Genomic DNA, 24,918 nt, shown 5'->3' with positions numbered 1-24,918 from the left:
TAGGGCAGACTGAGCAGGCCAGCTGCCTCCTACCGCGTTGGTCAGACACAGAAGACCGTCATGTGTTATGTCCTGCTGCCCATGGGGACCCCGCCGGTAAGGGCCCCCGGCCCCCGCCAGTGGTCAAGGTCCCCCAACAATGAAGCAGGGACTTTCAGACGCTTCCACTTGCCTCTCACAGGGTCTATTTTCATACTGAAAAACCACCCCTGTATCCTCCACATAAAGAGGAGGCCAAGCGGGACCACAGAGTGGGCAGATGCCATCAAGCCGAGCAGGCGCATCACGAACCACGCCGTAACCTCTCGAATATCCTCTTGACGTCGCTCTGAGAGTGTTGCCCTCATAGACCTTGAGCTTAGAATCAACCCCAAGTACTCCACCCGTTGGCTGGGAAGAGGAGTACTCTTCTCCCAGTTCACAGCAAAACCGAGGCTGGTGAGGTGTTCGACCACCAGCCTGGTGTGAGACCTGGTGACCTCCTCCGACTGGCTGAGGACCAGAATGTCGTCCAGGTAGAATACAATTTGTATTCCCTGAAGATGGTCCCAGCATGGCCAGAGAGTAGCCGAATGGCATGAACCTTCTCACCGCAATCAAACGATGATACCCCCCGTTTTCTTGGGCACCAGAAAATATTAGGAGTAAAGCCCAATCATTGCATCCTCACGTGGGACCGCGACGATGGCCTGCTTCGCCAACAGAGATTGAATCTCGTCGGCCAGGGCTGTCGCTGCCACGGACTCTGATAGCAGAGTCTGTTTCAAACCCAAAAACGGAGGGTGGGGGTGTGCAAATTGCAACACGAGCCCCGCTCTCAACGTTCTCTCCATCCACACCGACATGTGGCACTTCTGTAGCCACACATGGTAAAAATTGCAAAGCGGCCTCGCAGCCAACTGGCGCTGGTCCGCTAAGAACCGTAGATAGGAAGCCCTGTCCCTCCCGCTGTGCATTGCGAACCCTGACTTCACCAACGAGGGGTCCCGTGGGGTCGAGGTTTCTCCTGACTCAGCCAGCAAGGTATCTCTTGGGGTCGGGGTTTCGCAACGAGGCTGGGGTCGGGGCAATTGCACCCATGGGGGGACCCCGACAGAAAGGAGCGGTTTGAAATGGGGGGAACAGCCGTCATCACTCCTGGACATGTGTGTTTGTGTGTTAATCTGATGACAAATAAAGACTTATACTTGTACCTATACGTATACGTACTGTATAGTGCAAAATAAATCGTTCCAGCAAAGTAGGCTTTGTCAAAACTGAACGACTGGCTGCGTGCTTGTCAAGAACCAATCGCGCAGTACTGATATATGCCGCTGACAGATGACAGATCCGGTATTTCCGAACCTATAGGTGTTTGTGGCTAAAACTCTGAGTGCGCTCAGAACTTTAGGTGTGGAGCAGAGTTTTGATTGATTGATTGAAAATTGTATTAACAGATTGCAGAATGGGTACAATACAGTACAGCTCAATACACACAATTGCTAAGGGGATGCAGACCAGAGAAAGACTTTCGTCTTGTTTCCATCAGGGTCCCCCATTTTCAATTCATCATAACATATATGACATACTGTACATGACATACAGATAGACATTACTGCTACATCTATACAGAGAAGGAGAGGAGAGGAGAGGTTGTAAATATGCGTTATATGCGTACGGCCTGGGCAGCCAGCATCTAACTGTTCTAACAGCAATATATAATCCATTTCAGAAGCAGAACGCATGCAATAAGTTATAATAATAATAATAATTATTGAAAAGTTCTGGGTTTATAAAGTCGTATTTGGGGGTACTGTATTTGGGGGCAATTGACCAATGGTTTGCTTTCAACCCATGAACTCCTTCCTCTCACCATTTTATATATATATATATTTTCTATATTTTAAAACTGTATTGTATTATATTGTTTGTTTTGTAAAGTGTCTTTGAGAATTAGGAAAAGCGCTATATAAATCTGATGTATTATTATTATTATGAATGGTAGGCTTTTTTTTTTTAATGTTTCTCATCTGGGTAAGAGTTTCTTATCTGGGTAAGAGTGCTCTCGACCACTCTTAGAATTTGGTCTTGCCTGAGAGAAAAGCAATAATAAGAAAACATTGCTGAATCCCAGGTAAGAACAAAATAAGAGGAAATGCTAGTTAAGAACGAAATCTGTTCTTATATCGCTTCATGAATGAGGCCCATTGTGTGGTCTTCACTCTGTCTTGAGTAAAAGCTCCCCACTCACGTAGCCCTGTAGTGATATTACTATCACCCAGGCCCCTCAAATTCGCCTGGCTATAGGCCGCCAACGCCTCCGCTGACAAACCAAAAAGTCCATCCTCGGAGAGGGGGGCCCGGAGGAGGGGAATTCTCCTCTCCTCCTCCAGGGGGGACTGCTCCAACCACAGATATCTGTGCACAAGCGTTGAAAGCGTCATCCCCTTCCCTGAGGTTATAGCTTGCAGCTGCATTAAATGCTGTATAACCTCAAAACCCTGAGCGAGGGTCTTGGCGCCGGCCGGCCCCAAGACCCCACCGCCTGACACCATTTTCGACAGAAAAGCAGCTAACTAAGCAATGTTATTTGTTGCTGCTAGGTTCTGTACTGCAGCGGTATAAGCCTCATTGGCCCACTCAGCCATCTGCGGGCCGACTCGCCTCTCGGCGTCGGTTTCCGGTCTGGGTGCCACTCTACCATGTCTGGGCAGAGGACCGAGGCCAACTGCTTCTCTAAGCTGCACGTGCTGCCCGGTTGTCTCACGGGACAATGGGCGACAGTGGCAGTGCCAACGCCGCAAGTTGCCGTTGCCAGCCCTACCTGAGCACGGTTCAGTTCGACTACCGAATGCTGTGTGACGTTCTCCAGTCCTCTGCCACGGGAATCTGAAGAAAGTCCAGCGTAGGGCCGATATCCCAGCTGGGGAAAACCCGGGGGCTCGGGAGATCCTGGCGGTAGTCCGACGTTCTTTAATTTCTCTTTTCTCTTCATAATGTGTCTGTTTTTTGGGCTCTTGTCTCATGGACTAATATGCAGTGTACATTTCTACATGTTCTCTACATGTCTCCCTGTCAGGTGGGACGTTGACCATGGAGGACCTGAGGTCGTTCCAGGTGCGGGTGCAGGATGCCTGGAGGGTTCCACTGGGAGACACTGTGATGCACATCCCACCGCCTCCTGCTGGGGGCGCCATGCTGGCCCTCATTCTCAATATCATGAAAGGTGTCCCCTTTTAACACTTTAGAAATGTTGTATATTGTTGTACACAATATACAACATATACACAATGTACACATTTGCCCTCATTGAGAATGCAAGGATCTATGACCACCCCGTCCCTCTCATGTCTTCCTCCAAGCCTGTTCACCTTCTCTTTTTCCACCTGAAGAGTTCACCGGAAATTAGTTTAAACCAAAAACAACACCTCTTAGCTACACAATCTTGTTAAAACTTCTTAGCTACACAATCTTGTTAAAACCTCTTAGCTACACAATTTTGTTAAAATGTCTTAGCTTACACAATCTTGTTCAAACTTCTTAGCTACACAATCTTGTTCAAACTTCTTAGCTTACACAATCTTGTTATAACTTCTTATCTACACAATCTTGTTAAAACCTCTTAGCTACACAATCTTGTTAAAACGTATTAGCTTACACAATCTTGTTTTAACTTCTTAGCTACACAATCTTGTTAGAACTTCTTAGCTACACAATCTTGTTAGAACTTCTTAGCTACACAATCTTGTTAGAACTTCTTAGCTACACAATCTTGTTAAAACCTCTTAGCTACACAATCTTGTTAAAACCTCTTAGCTAAACAATTTTGTTAAAATGTCTTAGCTTACACAATCTTGTTCAAACTTCTTAGCTACACAATCTTGTTCAAACTTCTTAGCTTACACAATCTTGTTATAACTTCTTATCTACACAATCTTGTTAAAACCTCTTAGCTACACAATCTTGTTAAAACCTATTAGCTTACACAATCTTGTTTTAACTTCTTAGCTTACACAATCTTATTATAACTTATTAGCTCACACAATCTTGTTAAAACATCTTAGCTACACAATCTTGTTAAAACTTCTTAGCTTACACGATCTTGTTATAACGTCTTAGTTTACACAATCTGTGTGCATGTGACATGTGCATAATGAGTAGGTGTAAAGTATTGGTCCTAGAAACAGCAGATATATAGGAGGTGTACAGATCATACAACACAGAGTAGACAACAGGACCAGACCTCTACATCCTCCCAGCTGGTGGAGGCTAGGGCTGGTGTGGGAGGAGGCACTGTAGAGGCAGATGGTAGTTGGTACTGAGGGATGCTTTAAGTGCTCCTTGGCCCACACCCCAGTGGAATCCGTCTTAGGCTAAGGCATCTCCTTGTGTCCCTGAAGTTAGGTCAGTCCCTCTCATGCTGTTGTGGTGTGTTCCCAGGGTTCCAGCTGTCACCCAGCTCACTGGCGGGGGACCAGAAGCTACAGACGTACCACCGCTATGTTGAAGCAGTGAAGTTTGCTAATGGACAGAGGATGGCCGTCCGCGACCCTGTTTTCAGTTTCAGACAGGTGGGCAACTGAAAAAACGTATAACTATTAGTGATGAAATGAAGCATCTCAAAATATGAACCTTTCAGGGTTTAAAGGCGATCTCTAGGCAACAGAGCCCTGCTTGGTATTGCACTTTGTTTAAATATTTTGGTTTGGTCTGATGTGCTGGTTGGAGTTGAGTGGGGATAGGGGAAGGGTTGCTCTTGCTGGCCACAACTCAGGCTCTGCCAAGAGAGGTCTAAAGAAATGCACAGTATAATAAGTTACTAAACTCCCACGCACACATCAGACCAAAACCAAACATTTAAACAAAGTGCAATACCACTTAGGCCTAGAGGTTGCTGTTTGACAACATTGCAGATTCTACCTTCAAGTTGCAGGAAGAAAGATTTTAAAGGCCCAATCCATGTTCTACATGTAAACAAGGAATGGAGGAGTGAAATGGATGGGTAGAGACGTAGTGGAGGAATGGAGACATATTTTCATAAGGATTAAGAATATACAAAAGATAAAAATTGCTTTTAATTTCATATGTAGTTTTTAATTTGCTGTAATATGTGTCTGTTAAAAGGTTTGTCCACATTGGTCATGTTTGTAAAACAGATCTATAACCTGATAACCCTAGTGGAAAAATAGTTTCTGAGACATTCCCTAGCCTGATTTACATTGGGTTAAGAAAGTTTCTTAAATGCGTATCCATCTACAAGTCAAACTCTTCACTACATTATGTAAATGTTCACCGTGCAGATTGATTGATTGAATGAAAATGTTATTAACAGATTGCAGAATGGGTACAATACAGTACGGCTCAATACACACAATTGTTAAGGGGATGCAGACCAGAGAAAGACTTTCGTCTTGTTTACATCAGGGTCCCCCATTTTCAATTCATAATGAATTTTAAGTAAGGGTGCAACTTGCTCCGTGCAATCCATTCTTTGTGGATCTAGCCCTAAATATCTCTAACTTCCTGTCTAGAATGCATCTCATTTGATTGATCCGTTCTTCGCTGATGGTGTCAGAGCCATGATAACCCCTGACAGAACCCATAACAACTCCTACTACAACGTCATGCCGTCCTTCGACCGCCTGGGGACCACTCACGTATCTGTCTTGGCTGAGGACGGCTCTGCTGTCTCTGTCACAAGCACCATCAACCAGATGTAAGCCTAAAGCTAATTTTTAAGTGAGAGTGGGTAAGTCCATGCCCCTTAAACACAATTTATACTTCCTCTGGAATGTGCCGCGCCCACGGCATCAACAGCGATATGACGCAATTCTTTGCCATCGCTTTGTACTACAATCACATTTAGAGATTGTTGTGAAGCTTGAAATCACTAAAGCGCCAGCTTCCTGCATGTAGCCTAGGAAACAGAAAAGGGATCATCTTGACATTTAGAATTTTTGTTGGGTATTGTCACACTGTGTGGGAAAGTATTCTATATCTGGCCTCCAGGTTCCCTAAGAATAACTAGCTAGCTAGCTAGCAAGTGGTGACTTGTAGTTCCAATGAGGATGGCTAACAATGTTAACAAGCTCTTTTTAGGGCAAACTGAGGGATAGACGTAGTGTAGATATTTTTTCCTCGCAATGTGACATGTGTCTGGAGGAGAAGGATAGCAAACTAAAAACCATCTGAATTCCATTCCTCCCATCAGCAGGCTGACAGAGCACTACTGTGACTCTGCTGTTAGAATAGAAGACGATAGTGGCATCATCACCAATAATTGGAGATACCCACCATTCTCTTTTTACCATACAGTGCTCCTTTTCAGTTTGGTAGGTAGTTAGAACTTAGCTGCTGTATTTTTAGGAGCATTATGCTACTTGAATGGTAATTATGCTGTAGAACCCTGGTTCAACTCGAAGTCAGTGATCCCTTGAACACTTTTTTAACCATTAGAGCTGGAAGTCCAATTGAGATAGACAGTTTTCTTTTACAAGAGAGGCCTGGCGAAAGTAGCAGCCATACAAAGTTGCAATATAATGATAAATGGACTGCATTTATATAGTACTTTTGTCCAAAGCGCTTGACAACTTATGCCTCACATTCACCCATTCACTCACACATTCACACACTGATGGCAGAGGCAACCATGCAAGGTGCTGACCTGCTCATCAGGAGCAGTTAGGGGTTGAGTGATTTGCTCAAAGACACTTTGACACACTACCGGGAGCAGCCGGAATCAAACCGGGAACCTTCAGATTACCAGACGACCACTCTACCTATTGAGCCACTGACACCCCCATAATAAAATACAGCATACACAACATAACATATAATACATAAGACGTACCTCAGTCACTACGTTCTTTATGATGCATTTCAATTCATTCAAGGATATAAATGTGTCTAAATTGAGATCCTTTTGCACATTATTCCATGCCCATGGTGCATCGTAGGTAATGCAGTTTCCCCCAGAGCTGCCAGAGCCAGTAGAACATTGAAACCTCTGAAGTTGAAATGATGAAAGCCCATCAGAACAGCCTTCCACAGCCTAGAGCCAGAGGTCTCTCCTCTGCTCACCCATGCTATCAGCTCTCTCCTCTGCTCACCCAGCTATCAGCTCTCTCCCCTGCTCACCCAGTTATCAGCTCTCTCCTCTGCTCACCCAGCTATCAGCTCTCTCCTCTGCTCACCCAGCTATCAGCTCTCTCCTCTGCTCACCCAGTTATCAGCTCTCTCCTCTGCTCACCCAGCTATCAGCTCTCTCCTCTGCTCACCCAGCTATCAGCTCTCTCCTCTGCTCACCCAGCTATCAGCTCTCTCCTCTGCTCACCCAGCTATCAGCTCTCTCCTCTGCTCACCCAGTTATCAGCTCTGAGCTCTGCTCACCCAGTTATCAGCTCTCTCCTCTGCTCACCCATCTCTCTCTCTCCCTCTCCCTCTTTCTCTCTCTCTCTCTCTCTCTCTCTCTCTCTCTCTCTCTCTCTCTCTCTCTCTCTCTCTCTCTCTCTCTCTCTCTCTCCCCCCCCCCCCTCTCTCTCTCTCTCTCTCTCTCTCTCTCTCTCTCTCTCTCTCTCTCTCTCTCTCTCTCTCTCTCTCTCTCTCTCTCTCTCTCTCTCTCTCTCTCTCTCTCTCTCTCTCTCTCTCCCCCCTCTCCAGATTTGGTTCAGCTGTCTACTCCCCCAGAACAGGCCTCATCCTGAACAACGAGCTGCTGGACTTCTGTGGCAGAGCCAACAATGTGATGGCAGGTAGAGTCACCACCAGGCTTCCTCTGTCAAATAACCTGTTCACTCTAATTATTTGTAGGGGGCACAGAACAAATGTGGAACTACACGTTACAAACTGTTAATTGACCATCAGTCACTCTCAGACCTGAGGTCTTGGATTTTAAATCCTTCCAGAACGGCTTCCACTTCACTTCCCAATGACACATTCAGTAAACTATCCACCCGACTCTCAAATCCTTATTTTCTACCTGTTTACCTCTAATTCTAAAAGTTAACCATCATAACCATCATTCATCAATGTTTACTTTACTTTTTCCTGAATACAGCCCCAATTTTTCAAACCTTAGATTATTTATGTATTTAGACTATTTACTTATTGTTATTATTAATAATAATAATTCGTATTAGTATTACTATTATTATTTATTTCTGTATTTGATTTCTGTATTATTATTATTATTATTATTATTATTATTATTATTATTATTATTATTATTATTATTATTATTATTATTATTACTACTACTATTTATTTATTTCATCATTTAAAATGTATTTAAATGTGTTTGTTTTGCCTCAGGTGAGCAGCCTCCCTCCTCCATGGCTCCAGCGATCCTGGACTCCAAGACGGGTGGGACTCTGGTGATAGGAGGATCAGGGGGGAGCATGATCACTTCAGCCATGGCCCTGGTATGCATTGAGCATGCAGATCATTTACATTTGCAATAGTGCAGAGAATACATAATAATAACATAATGCATCATACAAAAAGTTAAAATATAATAATAAAAAAAAAAAAACGTAATAAAACTTCATAGAACAAGATCAAATATACACAAAAAGAGGCCTTGCACGGAATGCTTGTGTAATTATCTTCCTTCCCACAGTCCTACGCAGAGCTGTCTCTATGCATGTATGTCACAGCCTGCTAAACACCTCTGCCCGAGAGAGCTAAAATATTGTACCAAATCCGGAAATCCATGACCAAAACCAACAATAACTTTGAATTGGGTGTATACAGAGTATCACTAATAACCAAAAATTAAGCTTGTCTGCACATTTATGAGTTATGCAGTGATGTAGTTATCAGAAAAGTAAGCAAAAGTAAGTAAAGACCTCTTCAGCAACAGTTTGAATGAAGTAACGTCACGGTGACCAAATGCGTCCACATTTTTATAGGATTCTATCACATTTTCATAACAATAGCGAATATAATTTACCCTGCGCCGTTTTCATTGAGGTTTCTTACAAATTAACGATGTTTTATTTGTCCTTTATATGCGGATAACATTAAAATACAATCATCAAATTTGCTGACGACACAGTGGTGGTGGGCCTGATCTCTGCAAACGATGAGAGGGCCTACCTGGAAGAGGTCAAGGTCCTGGCGGGATGGTGCCAGGAAAACAGCCTCTCCCTGAACATCAGCAAAGCAAAGGAGATGATTGTGGACTTTAGGAGGTCGGGGGTCAAGGACTACAGCCCCCTCAGCATCGACGGGGCACCGGTTGAGAGAGTGAACAGCTTTAAGTACCTCGGAGCCTACATATCCGAGGACTTGACATGGACCACACACATTGACAGTGTTGTGAAGAAGGCACGACAACGCCTCTACTTCCTCAGGCGCCTAAGGAAGTTCCAAGTCAGTCAGAAGATCCTTAAGAACTTCTACTCATGTACAATAGAGAGCATCCTGACTGGCAACATCACCTCCTGGTTTGGGAATAGCACTGCACAAGACCGAAGCAGACTACAAAGAGTGACACGTTCAGCCGAACGCACAATTGGAGGGGGGCTCCCCACCCTCCAGAACATTTACAACAAGCGGTGCAGGGGCAAGGCTAAGAGAATCATTAAGGACTCCAGTCACCCGAACAACTGCCTCTTTGAACTGCTGCGGTCAGGCAAGCGATACCGGAGTCTCAAGGCGAGCACAGAAAGACTCAGAAGAAGCTTCTATCCCCAGGCCATCAGGCTGCTCAACGAACAATGAACACTACACAACAACCATCAAACGCACATAGCACACACATCCACACGCACACACTCACTTTAAACAAACACACTGTAGCACCCACTCCCCACACTTTATAGCACACACTCACTTTAAACAAACACACTGTAGCACCCACTCCCCACACTTTATATTTATTGATAAAGGGTTGCACTACAACTCGTACACCTTACTGTAAATTGTACCTAAATTGTACCTCATCCCATTCTGCTTGCACTATATAGTATTGTATATTAGTACACTGCATAGTATTGTATATTATATGGTAACTCAGTTACGTCTATTCTGCATCGAACATTGTACATATGTCTATACTGAACACTGTGACCTCATTTTCTACTTCTAATTTACATGCTATACTATGTTATTTGATACTTATCTTGTCTAGCACAGTCTCTGGAGCGTAACAGTAAGAAGCATTTTGTATGAAAGTATTCTGTACTTCTGTATGACAACTATTAAAGAAACTTGAAACTTGAAACTTGAAAATCTTAAATTGTACTATTATGTTCCCCCTTTAGACAACAAACATAATGCTAATGATGCACTTTTGTTAAGATAATTAGGTGACCATTCTCGGTCACTATATTCAGGTCGCATTAATATTTAACGCTCCTCAGATCACGTTTTCCTAATCCGGTGCTGACCTGTGAACTAGGTGCTAAAGGTCTTGGGATTTGTAGTCATTTTGTAGTCATAACATTTTCAAACCAATGCTGCCATCTACTGACAACAGAAAGTGTTGTGTATAACGTTAAGTTGAGAGGCTACCCGCTCTTGTAAACAGCATCGCCCAAAACACATTATAGAGATTCCCACTTTTTACTGGTACAAATCATATCTAATAGTCTTTAGATGACAAAATATAGATGAATACTCATGAAATTTGATATATATATATTCTAAAATAAGTATAATTTCACTTCACCTACCTGTCGACATGAAATTCCCAAACGCTGACAGTAAAAAAAACCTGGATGTCGCGCAAAATGGGGCGTGACCGAATTTGGTTTTGGGCGTTCCCAGACAAAGAGAGTGACCGAGATTTGTTTACGTTCCGTTATCTGGAAACTAATCAACCACTGCTCTCAGATGTGGAGCCTATAGACCTGGGTGAGTCAAGCCATAGTTTTAAGACCCACCTGGTTCCGGAAGATTTCTTATGGTCTCTACTAGAGGGAGTTTCTCAAGGTAGCTGGGTTTATGGTTATATATCATACTGGATTTCGCGTCTCGCTCCAGCCTTATGGGATATATCATCTTTCGTGCACATATTGTGCGCGTGTTGAAAACGTTCACATGCACCCTTATCTGCTTGTGGCCACGCCTGCTCCCATGTTTCCATAAAACACAGGGTGTGGTCACACTAATACCCCTTTCATCTGTTTTCACGGGTGACTTCTTGCTCATAGGCACCTGTCAGCAGTGGACATGTTTGTTGTTTAGTTAGGGATTAAGGCACGTCGGATTACCACCGGAATTCCCCAGCCCCCCGGGTGTTCCTCAGCGCGTCCGGGATATCGGCTCAACGCTGGACTGTCTTCACAGTTCTGTGAGAGTGGACGGGTGGACTTCGCACGACAGTCAGTTGTCGCGCTGAGTCGTGCTAAGGTAGGGTCGGCAACGGCATTCTCTAGTGTTAATACTGTCACTGCCGCCCGCTGTCCCGTGAGACGGATGGACGGTGTGTGTGCAGCGCGGGGGGCTGTATAAATGCGCACAACGTGTAACGTTATTGAGTGCTTTTCCCAGTATCATGACGTGCGCCACTAATGCTAATGCTGTTGCTTTCGGGGCTCCACTCCCGTGTGTCGGGGAAACGTCGAGGCTGTGCTCTGGGTTTCCTCCACTTAACCATTACATTGCTGAGGGACAGTCTGTGTCTAACGTTAAGCGTTTAGCCAAGGCTTATTTACCTTTTACACAGGTAGACGGCCTAATGGCGGGGCTTAGGACCGGTGTGCCACGCTTAGAGAAGCAGTTGGTGTCGGTCCTCTGCCCAAACATGGTAGAGTGGCGCCCCGCCTGGAAGCCGATGCCAAGGGGCGAGTCGGCCCGGCAGGTGGCTGAATGGGCTGATGAAGCTTATATCGCCGCAGTACAGAATTTAGCGGCAACTACTAACATTGCTCAGTTGGCTGCTTTTCTGTCGAAAATGGTGTTGGCGATGGGGTCTTGGAGACGGCCGACGTCAAGACCCTCGCTCAGGGTTTTGAGGTTATACAGCTTTTGACGCAGCCGCAAGCTATAACCGCAGGGAGAGTGAGGGCGCTGTCGACCCTCATTCACCGACACCTGTGGTTAGAGTAGTCTCCTTTGGAGGAGGAGAGGAGGACTCTTCTCCTCAGGGCTCCCCTCTCCGTAGATGGGCTTTTTTGGTTTGTCAGCAGAGGCGCGGGCGGCCTATAGCCAGGGCCCCACGCCCCGCGCCACACCTCTCAGCCAGGGGTGAGAGCATGGTCTCGTCAGCGGCTGCTGCCATGTGTGGCCATGTGGCCATGTTACCCCCGCCCGAGACAACCTGTACACAGGGTGACAGGCTCTCACGGTGCCAACAGACCCCGGCGGCCGAGGGATCGGCTGAATTAGATGGACGCGCCTCTTTTCAAGGAGTAACCATCGCCATCTCACTGTGTCTAGCACGCTCTCCGTCAGTTACGCTACGGGACACAGGGCTCTGTTCTGTCCCCTCTGGTGTCGGGCCGCGTTTTTGCGGTGAAGCGTAGGCGGCCCGACATATCACTTCTCATGAAGACAGGGGCTGATACCCAGCAGCTAGCTAGGCCTGGGTCTGTCTATGAGAATGTTGTACTGTCAGGAAAGGTAGAGAGGCTCCCTCGCCACACACTCGGTGTGTGCGCTTTGTGAGCCTGGTGTTGTATGTGACGACGGAGCAGGTTCCCTGTCTAAATATTTATTTTTTAAATAAATAAAATGTCGTCAAAATGGGAACCCTTGGCCCGTGGGGTCACAGCGCGGGTTCCCCCAGCCCCGCCCTCGCCAGGCCGGGTATTACGCTTGTGCCTCCCCCCATTCGGACTACCAGTCCTAGCAGCGGCAGTGTGTCAGGCACGCGTAATTTGGGTGATTTGGGTCACTACAGGGCTACGGTGTGTGGGGGATTTTCACCCTAGACAGAGTGAGGGCCACACATCATGTAGAGCCGTAGAGCAGGCCATCCCCAGCAAGCTAATCGCTTTGCTAAAACGGTTCAATGCTCAGCGGGGGAGCCACCTCATTCACCAGGAGTGATGACTGTCGTTTCCCCCGTTTCAGACCGCCCTTTTCTGTCGGGGTCCCCCCCATGGGTGCAATTGCCTCGTTGGTGGAGTCAGGGTGCGGAATCCCAACCCCACGAGATACCTTGCTCGCGCTGTCAGCGAAGCCAGTGTTTGCAATGCGCAATGCGGGAGGGACCGAGCCACCTATCTACGAATCTTAGCGGGCTGGCGCCAGTCGGCAGCAAGGCCGCTTTGCGATTTTTACCATGTGTGGCTACAGAAGTGCCACATGTCGGTGTGGATGGAGAGAACGTTGAGAGTGGGGCTTCTGTTACAGTTTGCACACCCCCACCCTCCGTTTTTGGGTTTGATACAGACTCTATTGTCAGAGTCCACGGCAGGGACAGCCCTGGCCGACGAGATTCAATCTCTGTTGGCGAAGCAGGCCTTTGAAGATGTCACAGGCTTCGCGTTTTCTTATTGGCCAAGAGATGTATCCGTGAGTTACGGGACCTGCACTGCAGGCCACTGACATTGTGAATGGTAACACGGTGCAGTCGAGGCTGTTGTCCTTTTGCTCTGCTTTCTTTTAACGGTTGTGTATATTGGGCTGTTATGCCCATTCTCCAATCTGTTAAATAAACCTTTTTCAATTGTTTCAGTCACGTTGAGGTCTCTCTGGGATAAACCTGACGTCTTCCCCTCTCACATAAAGAGCGGAATTGACGCAGTTTGTTCCCAGGCTCGTTATGTAGAAACCCATGTCTGTGTCTTTCGGGACCAGGGGAGAGACATTGTGGGTGGCCCAGGGTGTTTTTCAATGATTGAATCCAACTTCGGGACCGGTGTTTTTTATGTGGTCGGCCGGGAAGGAGGTTTTTATCTCTACCGAGCGCCAGCGCACTATAGGTTAGACTCGAAGACTCGCATGTATCTCCGGGGGGAAATGCCAGGGTAGATCAAACATTGGCGGGGGGTTTCACGCACGTTAGGTGGGCCACCGGGAGCTGTACGTTCGCATGCTGACCGTCTTGGTGGCGCCCCTTGTGATGTTTTGATCGACACGTGTACCTAACCCCCTCTCCTATGGAGAGGTGCAGCGACGTGACAAGGGCGTGGGACTCGTCCTGGTCGCGCCGGACCGGATCAGTCTAACCCGTTGCCCGCCGGGTCGCAGATACATTCTGATTGCCCCGAAGGGTCCTGAGCTTTTCCGGGGGGAGAATGCCAGGGCGGGCCGAACGTCACGGGGGTTGATATCATGAATGTTGTGTGTCATATAAATGCCACTACGAGTTGTAAACTCCATTCTTTTCACCCCTCCCTCCCTGCTCGACCGGGGGATGGGAGGGGGCTGTCGAGGGGCTGCTTGTTGTCAGTCAGCTCCTCTATGCATCCCTGTGTAGTTCTCGGTCCTCCAGGCCCAGGTCGGGCCTTGCCCTCGTTACCTGTTGGCTTGGGTTAACCCTTTTTTGAGCCTGAAACACCTTGAACTGCATTGTATAGCCTGTGTATACGCACAGTTGTGTTTTAGGGTTCTTTAATGGGTTAAGGGAGCAACCCAGGGTTCGAAATTAACGGGGGCTTGGGGCAAAATGCCCTAAAAAATTTACCAAATGCCCTCGAAAATCAGTTAAGGGGGGCAAAAAAAGCCCAGACAGTTTACTAATTATATATATAATTATATATATGCTCTACAGTGCGAGCATTTCCCTCGTATTGCCCCTAATAATATGTGTGTGTGCAAACCGGAAAAATCATTTACTTGCAGTGTGCGAGACAGACGAGTGATTGTGAAGATTACAAAACAGCTCCGCTGTTAATAGTTCAGATTGAAACTGGACTGAAATTCAGTTTTTGGGTGGAATGTTTGTTCCAAGGAGGAGGGAGGCGGGGCCCGCTGCGTGTTACAGGCACTTGAGAGGTGCTGCGAACACAGAGAGAGCGCTCTGCTCTCATCAAGCATTACACTGCTATCTTAACGTTAGCAAGCTAAGCATCTGCATAGCGCGACCTGTGTAACATTAAGTTACTTGTGTTCGGCGGGGAAAGACCATTCCATTTGTAACACAACTCCAAAAGAATAACATCCAAATCCGATCCCGATGCGCATTTCCTTCATTCCACAGCGCTGAGCGCGCAACGTATTTCATTGATCGATCTGGCCAGAGCCTATACTCACAAACGTTGAGTGTGTGGGGTTTTTCATCAATTTGAAACAAGCCTCTTGACTGTTGGAATTAGGGATGTTAAAAATAAAATATCTAATAATATTATTCAATATTAGACATTCATTGATCCAGAGGCAACCGGTTATTATATCAAGACAACAACACAACTTGCCCTCACTCAGGGACAATAATATTTAATCTATTTAGATAGAGTATGTATGTATTATTTACAGATAATTGAAGGTACCTCAAAACATGAAACCAAGCCATGATGTCACACATCGTGTGCGTGTGTGTGTGTTACTTGAACAATTGTCACTGTGCTCCTAAATTTCTGTGTGCTCCTAAATTTGTATTTAGATTTTATTTATTAACATTTTATTTAGGAGCACATGTGCTCCTTGGGAAAAAGGTTAGCGTAGAGCCCTATATATGGAGACATTAACATTACGTTATCAAACATAGGGACGAAGACTGTAAAAAAAAGTGTCAAGAATGTTTTATAATCTTTATGTTAATTTTCATTATAAAAATGTTGTGCCCCCGAAATACAAAAAAAAGCCCCCGAAAAGCAATTAAGGGGGGCAAAAAAAGCCCTTGATTTTATTTTTTTTTTCTAACCCTGGAGCAACCCTTTTCTGTTGGGATGGTTGTCTCCCCGGTGTGCCGATAGCGGAGTCAACTCTCTGGTAGAGCCCGGGTTTGACCCCGGCTCCCTGAGAGTATGCCCCTGCATGTTTATGATGTCTGCCGATTGTGTCAAACTCTTTCTCTGAAACCCCGACCCTGCAGGATTAATAAATTGGCAGGGTCAGGGTTCGTGGCGGAGTCAGTTCGCTGGCGGAGTTGGTGGACCCCGACTCTGCGAGGTTCATGGCCCCACGAGATTGTGACATTGTGCGTGGCATACCGAACACCCTTCCCGCCGGGATAATGTTCTTGCAGTCAGCCCCTTTAGGCGTGCCTGTGTAGTTTGCAGTCCTCCGGGCGCAGGTCGAGTTCTGCTCTTGTTACCTGTCGCCTGGATTAAGGGATCAACCTCCTTGGAGCCTCTGAGGGCCTCGGAGCCTCCTCTGAGGGGAGTTTCACAGCCTCCTCTGGGGGTTCTTCAGGAGGGGACCTCCTTACAGAGCCTCCTCCGGGAGTTTTCAGAGCCTCTTCCTCAGGGGGTCTTCACGGCATGCCAGGCGGAGAAGGGCCTTCACCTGTAGGGTGTAGTACCTGTCCGATACGCTGGCAGTGTAGAGGGTGGTGTCACCAGTGAACACCTGGAGAGGTCTCGATGCCGCGGCCTCGTTGACCTCACCAGGCCCCTTTTCTGGGGGTCCTGGCCCCCGGACTCGGCGGTAAGTCCGCCTTGTGTGGCCTGGGGCTGGGACCTCCTCTGCGCCCCGCTGCTACGACAACTGGTTAGCAGCGCGACTCTGAGGCCTACTCCGGCTTTTGTGCCAAGGGATATCCGGAGCTCTTATCGCTCCAGGGATATTGTGCTACAGGCGTTTTACCCTCCCCCTCACGCAGGTGAGTTGGAGGCGAGCCTTCGCCTGTTGTGTCCTGTCCGTGCGCTGACGGTGTGCCTTAGGTGCACGCAGGACCGTTGGGCTACCGGTCGACTGCTTGTCTGTTACCGTGGCTCCCACGCAGGTAAGGCGCTGTCCAAGCAACGCCTGTCACATTGGTTATGCGAGGGCATTGCCCTCTGCTACACTTTGGCCGGACGGGTTCCCCCCGCAGGCGTCGGGGCACACTCCACTAGTGGAGTGGCAGCCTCTGCTGCTCTGCTGGGGGGGGGGGGGGCTCGGTGGAGGACATCTGCACTGCGGCCTCCTGGTCCTCCCCGGGTCTTTTTGTCGGGGTTTACCTCATGGACATGGCTGGGGGCTCTGTCTCCCAGGCAGTCCTGAGTACCGGGACTTCTCCTGCGCCCCGCCACCAGGTGGGCTAGCAGGAGTGTGTGACGTGGTGCTGTCTGAGCAACACCTGTCACATTGGTGGTGCGCGGGCATTGCCCCTGCTGCACTTTGGTTCTCTTGCACCCCGCCATCGGGTGGGCTGGCAGGAGGGTGTGGGTGTCCCACGCAGTCCCACTCACGTTGTGCGTCCTAAGTTGGCTGGTCCCTTTTTCGCATATTGGTCGGAGTTGACTGCCCCCCTCCTTAGGACGGGCGGGTGGACGGGACTCCCCTCCTCCCTGTTGGTGGGCATATGGGCCCTCAGGGGGTGCATTTGACGTGGCTGCGCATCCGCTCTACCCTTTTGATCCCATAAGGCTGGAGCGAGACGCGAAAGCCAGTATGATATATAATGAAGGTTATCCTATAACCCTAGTTATATGAATACTGACTTTGACCCTTGGATGTTTTTCACGCATGAAATTCAGACTTGGAAGGGTATTAGTGTGACCACACCCTGTGTTTTATGGAAACATGGGAGCAGGCGTGGCCACGAGCAGATGCGGGTGCATGTGAAAGTTTTCAACACGCGCACAATATGTGCACGAAAGATGATATATCCCATAAGGCTGGAGCGAGACGCTCAGCTAGTATTCATATAACTAGAGTTATAGGATAACCTTTGTTCCACTTATTCAATTGATCTGGACGTTGACAGGAGCAGAGTTAAGCTTAATTAAATGAGATCCTCGTTTTGAAATGAGAGACATTGGAGGAAAAGGTCATGGGTACAAGACTGTGTACCTTTTGTCACTAAATGCTAACTAACTATAATTTCCATCGTACACAACAAACCCAGTCTTGTTACACTGTGTAGCTGAGAGGACAACGTTAATAAACCAAAATAGTCAAAACAACAGATTGAATACACTATTACAGTACATACTCATGATTACCTGACGATTGTTTTTCAATGCTGTAGTTTTCGTGTTTTGGATGTGGATGTTCATAGCATTCAATGAAAACAAAGATGGCGGTGAATGCCATGATAACGCATGAGAATGGCAAGCGATACCAACATCGGAGTAGTTGTGACCTGTGATTGGTGGAAGATTGGTGAGGCGTATGTATAGGGGAGAACGGGGATAGTTGTTACACTTTTTACTCTAGTGTGAATTGCTCATCATCAAAACATCTTTCAATGTCATTCCTACAGATTAAATTGAAGCTTAAGATGTTGGCTTGAAATGTGTATCCCTCTCATTTTCCAACGTATTGTAACAAAGAGTTAATCACCTATCAAAGACACTCTGACACATTGTGACAACCAACCCCATCATGGACCTTACCTTAATCAGAAGGTACTCCAAAATGAATAATCCATGTAGTTGAATAATCCATGTAAAGGATCTAAAAACGCTCAGCGTTTGGATTTGAAACACGAGAATTCTCATTTTTCGTGCAGAAAGACTTAACAGGGACAACACATTCAGTGTTATTTTAAGACATCTTTTTAGGAGTGTAATCTTTTCCCCCCCTTTTTTCCAGTCTATTATAAACCACCTGTGGCTGGGGATGACTCTGAAAGACTCCATCGCTGCTCCCATTGTATTTGTCGATGCCATGAACAACTTGAAGTTTGAGCCAAGCTTTAATGAGGTAATCTAGCTGCATTTTTATAGTCTCTGTTCAACAATAGAAGCTGACAGATACAGTCTCTGTATGGCTGTCTCTCTATAACAGCAAGTTTATATTTGAACCATCAGAAAAATTACACATGTCTTTTACTTGTGTACAATCTGCAATGACATCAAACAGCGACCTCTATGCAAAATAGCCCCTCTTGGTATTACACTTTGTTTAGGATAGGGGAGGGTTTGCTATTGCTGGCCACTGTCTGAGGCTCTGCCAAGAGAGGTCTGGATAAATTCACACTATAATGAGTTTCTATATATCTATAATATAGTATATATGTATCATATAAAATAAAATAGCTATAATATAGCTATATATTTACTTATTATACAGTGAATTTTTCCCAGACCTGTCTTGGCAGAGCCTGAGGTGTGGCCAGTAATAGCAACCCTGTCCTACTCAACTTCAGCCCAAACACCATACCAAAACAAAAATGGGAAACAAAGTGTATAAAATAATATAAAGTGGGGCGGTCAGGTGGCGTAACGGAGATTGCGTTCGTCACCAAACCCCGGAGCGGCTAGATTCGCCTGTTCGAATCCAGCTCACAGCTCCGGGGTTGTCACCAGCTTGGCTGGCCGTTCACACTAATACAATTGGCAGTATTAGAGGGTGGGAGAAGCTGGCGGGGTGGGTCCGGGTCGTTGTAAACAGCGACTCCTACAGTTCGGTCGGGGCGCCTGCTAAGCGCGGATAGGACTTGAGTGGGATAGTGTGATCCTTCCACACGCTACGCCCTCTCAATGAGAATCCGCGCTGCCAGGTGAAAAGAAGCGGTTGATTGGCTGGACGTGTGTCGGAGGAAGCACGTGATAGCCTCCACTCTCCCAGACCGACTGTGGGGGTAAGTGCGCAGCGACCAGGAAGGGGATTGGGAATTGGCATAACGACTAACATTGGGAAAAGATCAATAATAAAAATAAAATAATATAAAGTGTTATTTTTTTGCCTAGAGGTCGCTGTTTGATACTGTAGCATTACATATCCTACCTTTATAGACATATATGACTAGATGTACATTAATACTTCATAATTCAAAATACTCCTATTATGCTGCCTCTGACTACTTAAATTGTGAAAATGGCCTTTCCTGTGTTGCATTGTTTTTACAGAATGAGGGGTTGTCCCAACACTGAGAAAAACTCAGCTGTGACAAGAACCCTCCCTCTCGAAATAAGCCATTCAGAATTGCAGCCATAGACACAGTAGCCATAGTTAATAACGTGTGAAGAGATCTGAAAAATATATTGGTACAAAATGGCAGATCGCTTGTAAATCCTTTTTTTCACCTTTGTTGAACCTAAAATATGTTTCTGACAAAACAATACATTTGATATGCTATTGCTGAGTCATACTTGATCTGCAACGTCTAGTTTGACAGTTTGATCTGAATTTCATTTGGCAGTACAGGCTTGCACACCACTGCTAGATATACAATAATTTTCGTATTTGTACGATAGAAGCGGCTCACTCATTACAGGCACAGAAACAGCCCATTGAGAACAGGACTGAAACAGAGAGGTATAGAGGCTGCTAGGATAATAGTGTTTTTTTAACCGCTTAACCTGCGCCCCCAAAAGTGGCTATTTTAGTTTTAGTTTTTGAGGACTGCATACTTCTTTTGCAAACCAAAACAACATACTTTATACGTATAGCACATGCATGAGCCTGGTCTCTTTTGAAAGATAACATTCTGAAGTTTCTCTTTTTTGTGTGATCAAATCTTTTTTATTTTCAATTTTCAAACATGAAACAACACAACTCACAACACAATAATAACAATAATACATAAAAAAGACATCCAAAAACATCAACTAACACAACAATGATTAGACAATAAATTAGACAGATTATACATTTAACACCCCAAGCCCCCTCCCTCACCAACCAGCACAGCCACGATCCCCAACCCTCGAGAGCCCCGAGTCCGGCACCCCAGCGAGTCAGAGCATCATGCCTCTTTAACACCCCGACCCGCCGAGGGCCGGAACCAAGGGCCCCCCCCACCCCGAGCCCGTGACCCTCCGACACAATCAAAGGGGCCCAGAACACATACATAACCAGTTAAAATAAGTTGTCACAAAGTATAAGGAAAATAAAACATTTACTATAAAATGGGCTTCCTGAGCCCCCTCCATCTCCAGGCCCGGCAACCGCGAACCCCAACCCCGGATGACCCGGAGTCCGGCGCCCCCGCGGGCTAAAGCATCACGCCTCTTTAATGCCTCGACCCGCAGAGACCCCGAACCACGCCCCCCCCCCCCCCCCCCCAGTCCGAGCCCACGACTACCAGACCTATAGCTAAAGGGGGCCCAGAAAATATACATAATTAAAATTACAAGAAAAACCAAAAAGAAAAAACAAGTGGACAATGGCACTCGCTCGCTCTCCCCCCCACTGACCCCAGGACCTCAACGTGAGTTAAGTAGATAATATATAATAGATTATCTAGCAATTGAACGTTATATGCACTCTTTAAGTTTTGCAACCGCTGCCAACCAGATAGCAATATTCGCTTCGTTAACCCCTAAAACTCGTGCAGTGGATATCTCCAGATATATCGCATCGCGGTACATTCTGAAGTTTCTGATTCCAGAAAGAAAATTCACTTTTAGTGCTAACGTAATAGAGTACCATAGGTCTGAACTTGAGTTGTAGAAAAACTGTAGTAGTTAGTAGTCCAGAGGTAGTATTTCCCCAGAATATCTGGAGGCTTAATAATATGGACCCATAGCCTGAAGATTTATGTAGTACATGTCCAAATTTCATAAAGATCCATTCAGAATAGAGTGATTAGGAGTGATTTTGGTAAACTGTGTACAAAAGAAAAACTCAGTTTTCTCATAGACTTCAATTCATTCGGCTGTTTTTCTCTTCCTGTTTTTGCTCGTTAGTTTTTCACCTAGATCCTAGAAGATCATACATCCCCAGATGGGGTATCATTGGAAAGCCACACTCATTGGCTACAACCCTCCACAATCATTTTCGAGATTGCCAAATGATTGACGGAACTATAGCCCCAAGAGTCAGGAGTGGTATTTTGCGCAATACCGTGTACTTTGCACAAGCCTCAAATACCGGCATGTAACTCGAGAACCGCTCAGTGGATTTTGTCTGATTTTGTCGCTATCGACAGGCAACAAATAAGCCTTTAATTCGATATATATATATTGTAGTACAAAATATGCACACCCGAGCCACTAGGGGTTGCCAAATTGCCGGTGGGCAAATCGTCCTAAAAATGGCCCACATGTGGTACGTTGCAGGCTAAGAGAAGACACCTCAAAGTCCTACTGTATATTAACTAGCTGAAAATGACTCAAATGTTTTCACCATATCACATTTATTATGTTTATTTCATTTAATTAGTAACTGCAGGATTCTTTTGATTAAAGTTACTTGAGGAAAAGTACTTGGCATTGTCTGTGTCCAACAGTGGAAAATGAAAGACAAGGCTGATCTTCTCTGAGTGTCATTTTAATCATAGCACATCTACTGTATATATATGGACCTTCAGCCTAATTGTAATAGCTGTCTGACAGAGAGCATCACATTGTAATCCTACACTTTCTGAATTAGTCTCCTGTACTCTGCAATCAATTAGTAATGTTGTTGAGGGACCGGTCAGTGATGTCATTCATGATGTCATGGTTTTTATGTTTTTATTTAAAGGATAAAGGCCCATGACATCAAATTGACTGTTTAATTTCCAAAATACATTGCCATCAATCTGAAATTAAGAATGAAAAGTTTTTAATTGTTAGAGATGAGCGGTTTTGATCAGGCGAGCAGTGTTTTTAGATACGAAGCACATCTATATTATTGGTAATGTCACTAACTCACTCATGCAGTAACTCACTTACTCACAGCTAACCACTCTGCCCCTAGTGGCAGCTCACAGGAAATGCATTTAGCATGTATGACACTGGGCTAGATCGCAGGTGATTGATTGAATGAAAATTGTATTAACAGATTGCAGAATGGGTACAATACAGTACGGTTCAATACACACAATTGTTAAGGGGATGCAGACCAGAGAAAGACTTTCGTCTTGTTTACATCAGGGTCCCCCATTTTCAATTCATAATGAATTGTATATAAGTAAGGGTGCATTTAGCACCGTGCAATCCATTCTTTGTGGATCTAGCCCTGTCAGTCTCCTTGTTGTCCTGCATGTGTGGTCCAGTCGGTGGTGAGGGGTCTGAGAGCTCTAATTCTATGTCTTCTTGTTGTCCTGTATGTGTGGTCCAGTCGGTGGTGAGGGGTCTGAGAGCTCTGGGGCACCGGGTGGAGAACTGGATGTACTTCTTCAATGTGGTCAACGCTGTGGCCAAGGAGGCTGGCTGTATCACCGCTGTGTCCGACCACAGAAAGATGGGCCAAGCAGCCGGCTACTGACCCTCATACCAGGGCTTCTCAAAGTCTCTTTGGGTGAAATGGTGAAAGGTTGATTTTTCATTTTTGGTATTTCCATCCGTTTTTGGTCACTATGTCTATGATCATGATAGTGACCAAAATATTATGGAAAATACCATCGGCATCATGGTTTAAATTGGATTGTACTTTTGTATTTAGATGGTAAATCATATACAATGGCCAGTACCATGGTAAAACAGAATTTACCATCAAGCTATCATGCTACTTTTTCATAAAGGTAATCTGTCTGTGTTGCCAGATGGATGGGGTATATGGGGGGATGGGAGTGCCTGAAGGGTTAGATGATGATAGTAACATTGAAATAACAATACTTTTTGTTAAAATTATTTGTGTGTTTAGCTTCATATTCTATATGGATTATGAATTGTGGAATTAATTGAAAGTAATTAATTAAATAACTAAATTGTTATCATCCAGTGGATTACCTTACTGATCACTTTTAAACAGCTATTCTGTAAGGGATTACATCTTGAAAGTACTATTTGAAGTGTACAGTCCTGTGTGTTAATATAACATATGATGTGATTGATACATGTCCAAAAATACCAATAAATGTGTTGAAAAAGAATGACATTCCTTTTAAGTGTCATTTCAGAGCAGCTATATTTTCTATAATGTGATAAATGTTTTTTTTTATATATAAATACAATTTATAAAAGTTATTTTGTCAATGAAATGTCAGCCTATTGTCTATGGATGCAGTTATGGCAGGTGTAATGAGGCAAGCCAGTACTTATTGCTAGCTCACTCCATGTACAGTCTTCAGATGGGTTTACCTTCTGAAGGCTTCCATGCTGTTTATCTACTGCATTTCACCTGCATTCTCATTACGTGTTTTGACATATAATATGACACAATGCCACAGCTCATTGGCCAATATTGTCATCTAATGATACATTAGTCTCCAGTTCCTAATGCACACCTTGATGTCACTACTTTAATGCCTTAAATGCTTCAAGGACAGAATTCAGCCCAATCCTTAGCCAGCTACAGTATATGTATGCTAATTACGACAGGACGGTTGTTTCAATTGCAAATCACCATGTGGCACCATTCATGTTTCTACACTAAAAGATGTGTTAGGAACTGGAGACTACTGTAATCACCTGCTGTTTGATTACTATGACCTGTTTGTGACCAAGATGTCTGTGATTGAATACTATGAATAAACCAAAACATTCTTCAGAGGCTCAGAGCATCGTGCTCTGAACACCAGTGTTATTATAGTTTTTATTTTTATTTTGTTTAACATTTTTGTTTTCAATGTAATATTGTTTTAGTTTCAGTTTGAGTTTATGTTGTAGAATTTTTTTTTTTTTTTTTTTACTTTTATTTATAGCATTTTCAGCTTTTTCTGGCCACGCAGGACCGATAGAGGGAGAGAGGGAGAACGGGAGGAGAGGTAGGGAAGACATGCGGCAAATGGTCGCCGGGACTGGGAAAACGAACCCGGGACGACCGCTTCACGACTCAGCGCGCTATGTGGTTTATTTAAAAGAAAAATAAAGTGTTTTTTCTCCAATCCAGCACTGCCTCTTTGTTTCACTTTGTATCTGTTTTTCTTTTTTGTTCAGACGTAATGTTACAGTACACTCATTCTTAGTATGTTTTCCTGTCAGATTCCTTTTTTAAATGTTTCTCTATGGGCAGACTGTGTGATGTGGAGACAGGGCCGCCTGGGAGAAATGCGAGGCCCTGTGCGAGATTGAAACCCCCCTAAAGGTACAGTCAACATATAGCAAGAGAGAGAGAGCGAGAGAGAGCTCCCGTTCTACAGTC

General features: G+C 45.3%; 1 protein-coding gene across 1 annotated transcript in view; it reads left to right on the top strand.

Moving 5' to 3' along the window:
* The window catches only part of LOC311237332 (glutathione hydrolase 5 proenzyme-like), an 82,060-nt gene extending 57,507 nt beyond the window's left edge, over positions 1-24,553 (top strand). The window contains exons 6-12 of the mRNA XM_084325152.1: positions 3,059-3,205; positions 4,420-4,550; positions 5,511-5,695; positions 7,639-7,730; positions 8,290-8,399; positions 18,556-18,666; positions 22,954-24,553. Of these exons, the coding sequence (XP_084181278.1) occupies positions 3,059-3,205; positions 4,420-4,550; positions 5,511-5,695; positions 7,639-7,730; positions 8,290-8,399; positions 18,556-18,666; positions 22,954-23,100 (923 nt within the window). The 3' untranslated portion in view covers positions 23,101-24,553. The remainder of the gene's footprint in view (positions 1-3,058; positions 3,206-4,419; positions 4,551-5,510; positions 5,696-7,638; positions 7,731-8,289; positions 8,400-18,555; positions 18,667-22,953) is intronic.
* Positions 24,554-24,918: the final 365 nt, after the last annotated feature.

Source organism: Notolepis coatsorum (genome assembly GCF_963971535.1).
Source record: "Notolepis coatsorum genome assembly, chromosome: 11".
Taxonomy (NCBI): Eukaryota; Metazoa; Chordata; class Actinopteri; order Aulopiformes; family Paralepididae; genus Notolepis; species Notolepis coatsorum.
Note: the sequence above shows the minus strand (reverse complement) of the source record. Positions and strands in the feature narration are given on the sequence as shown.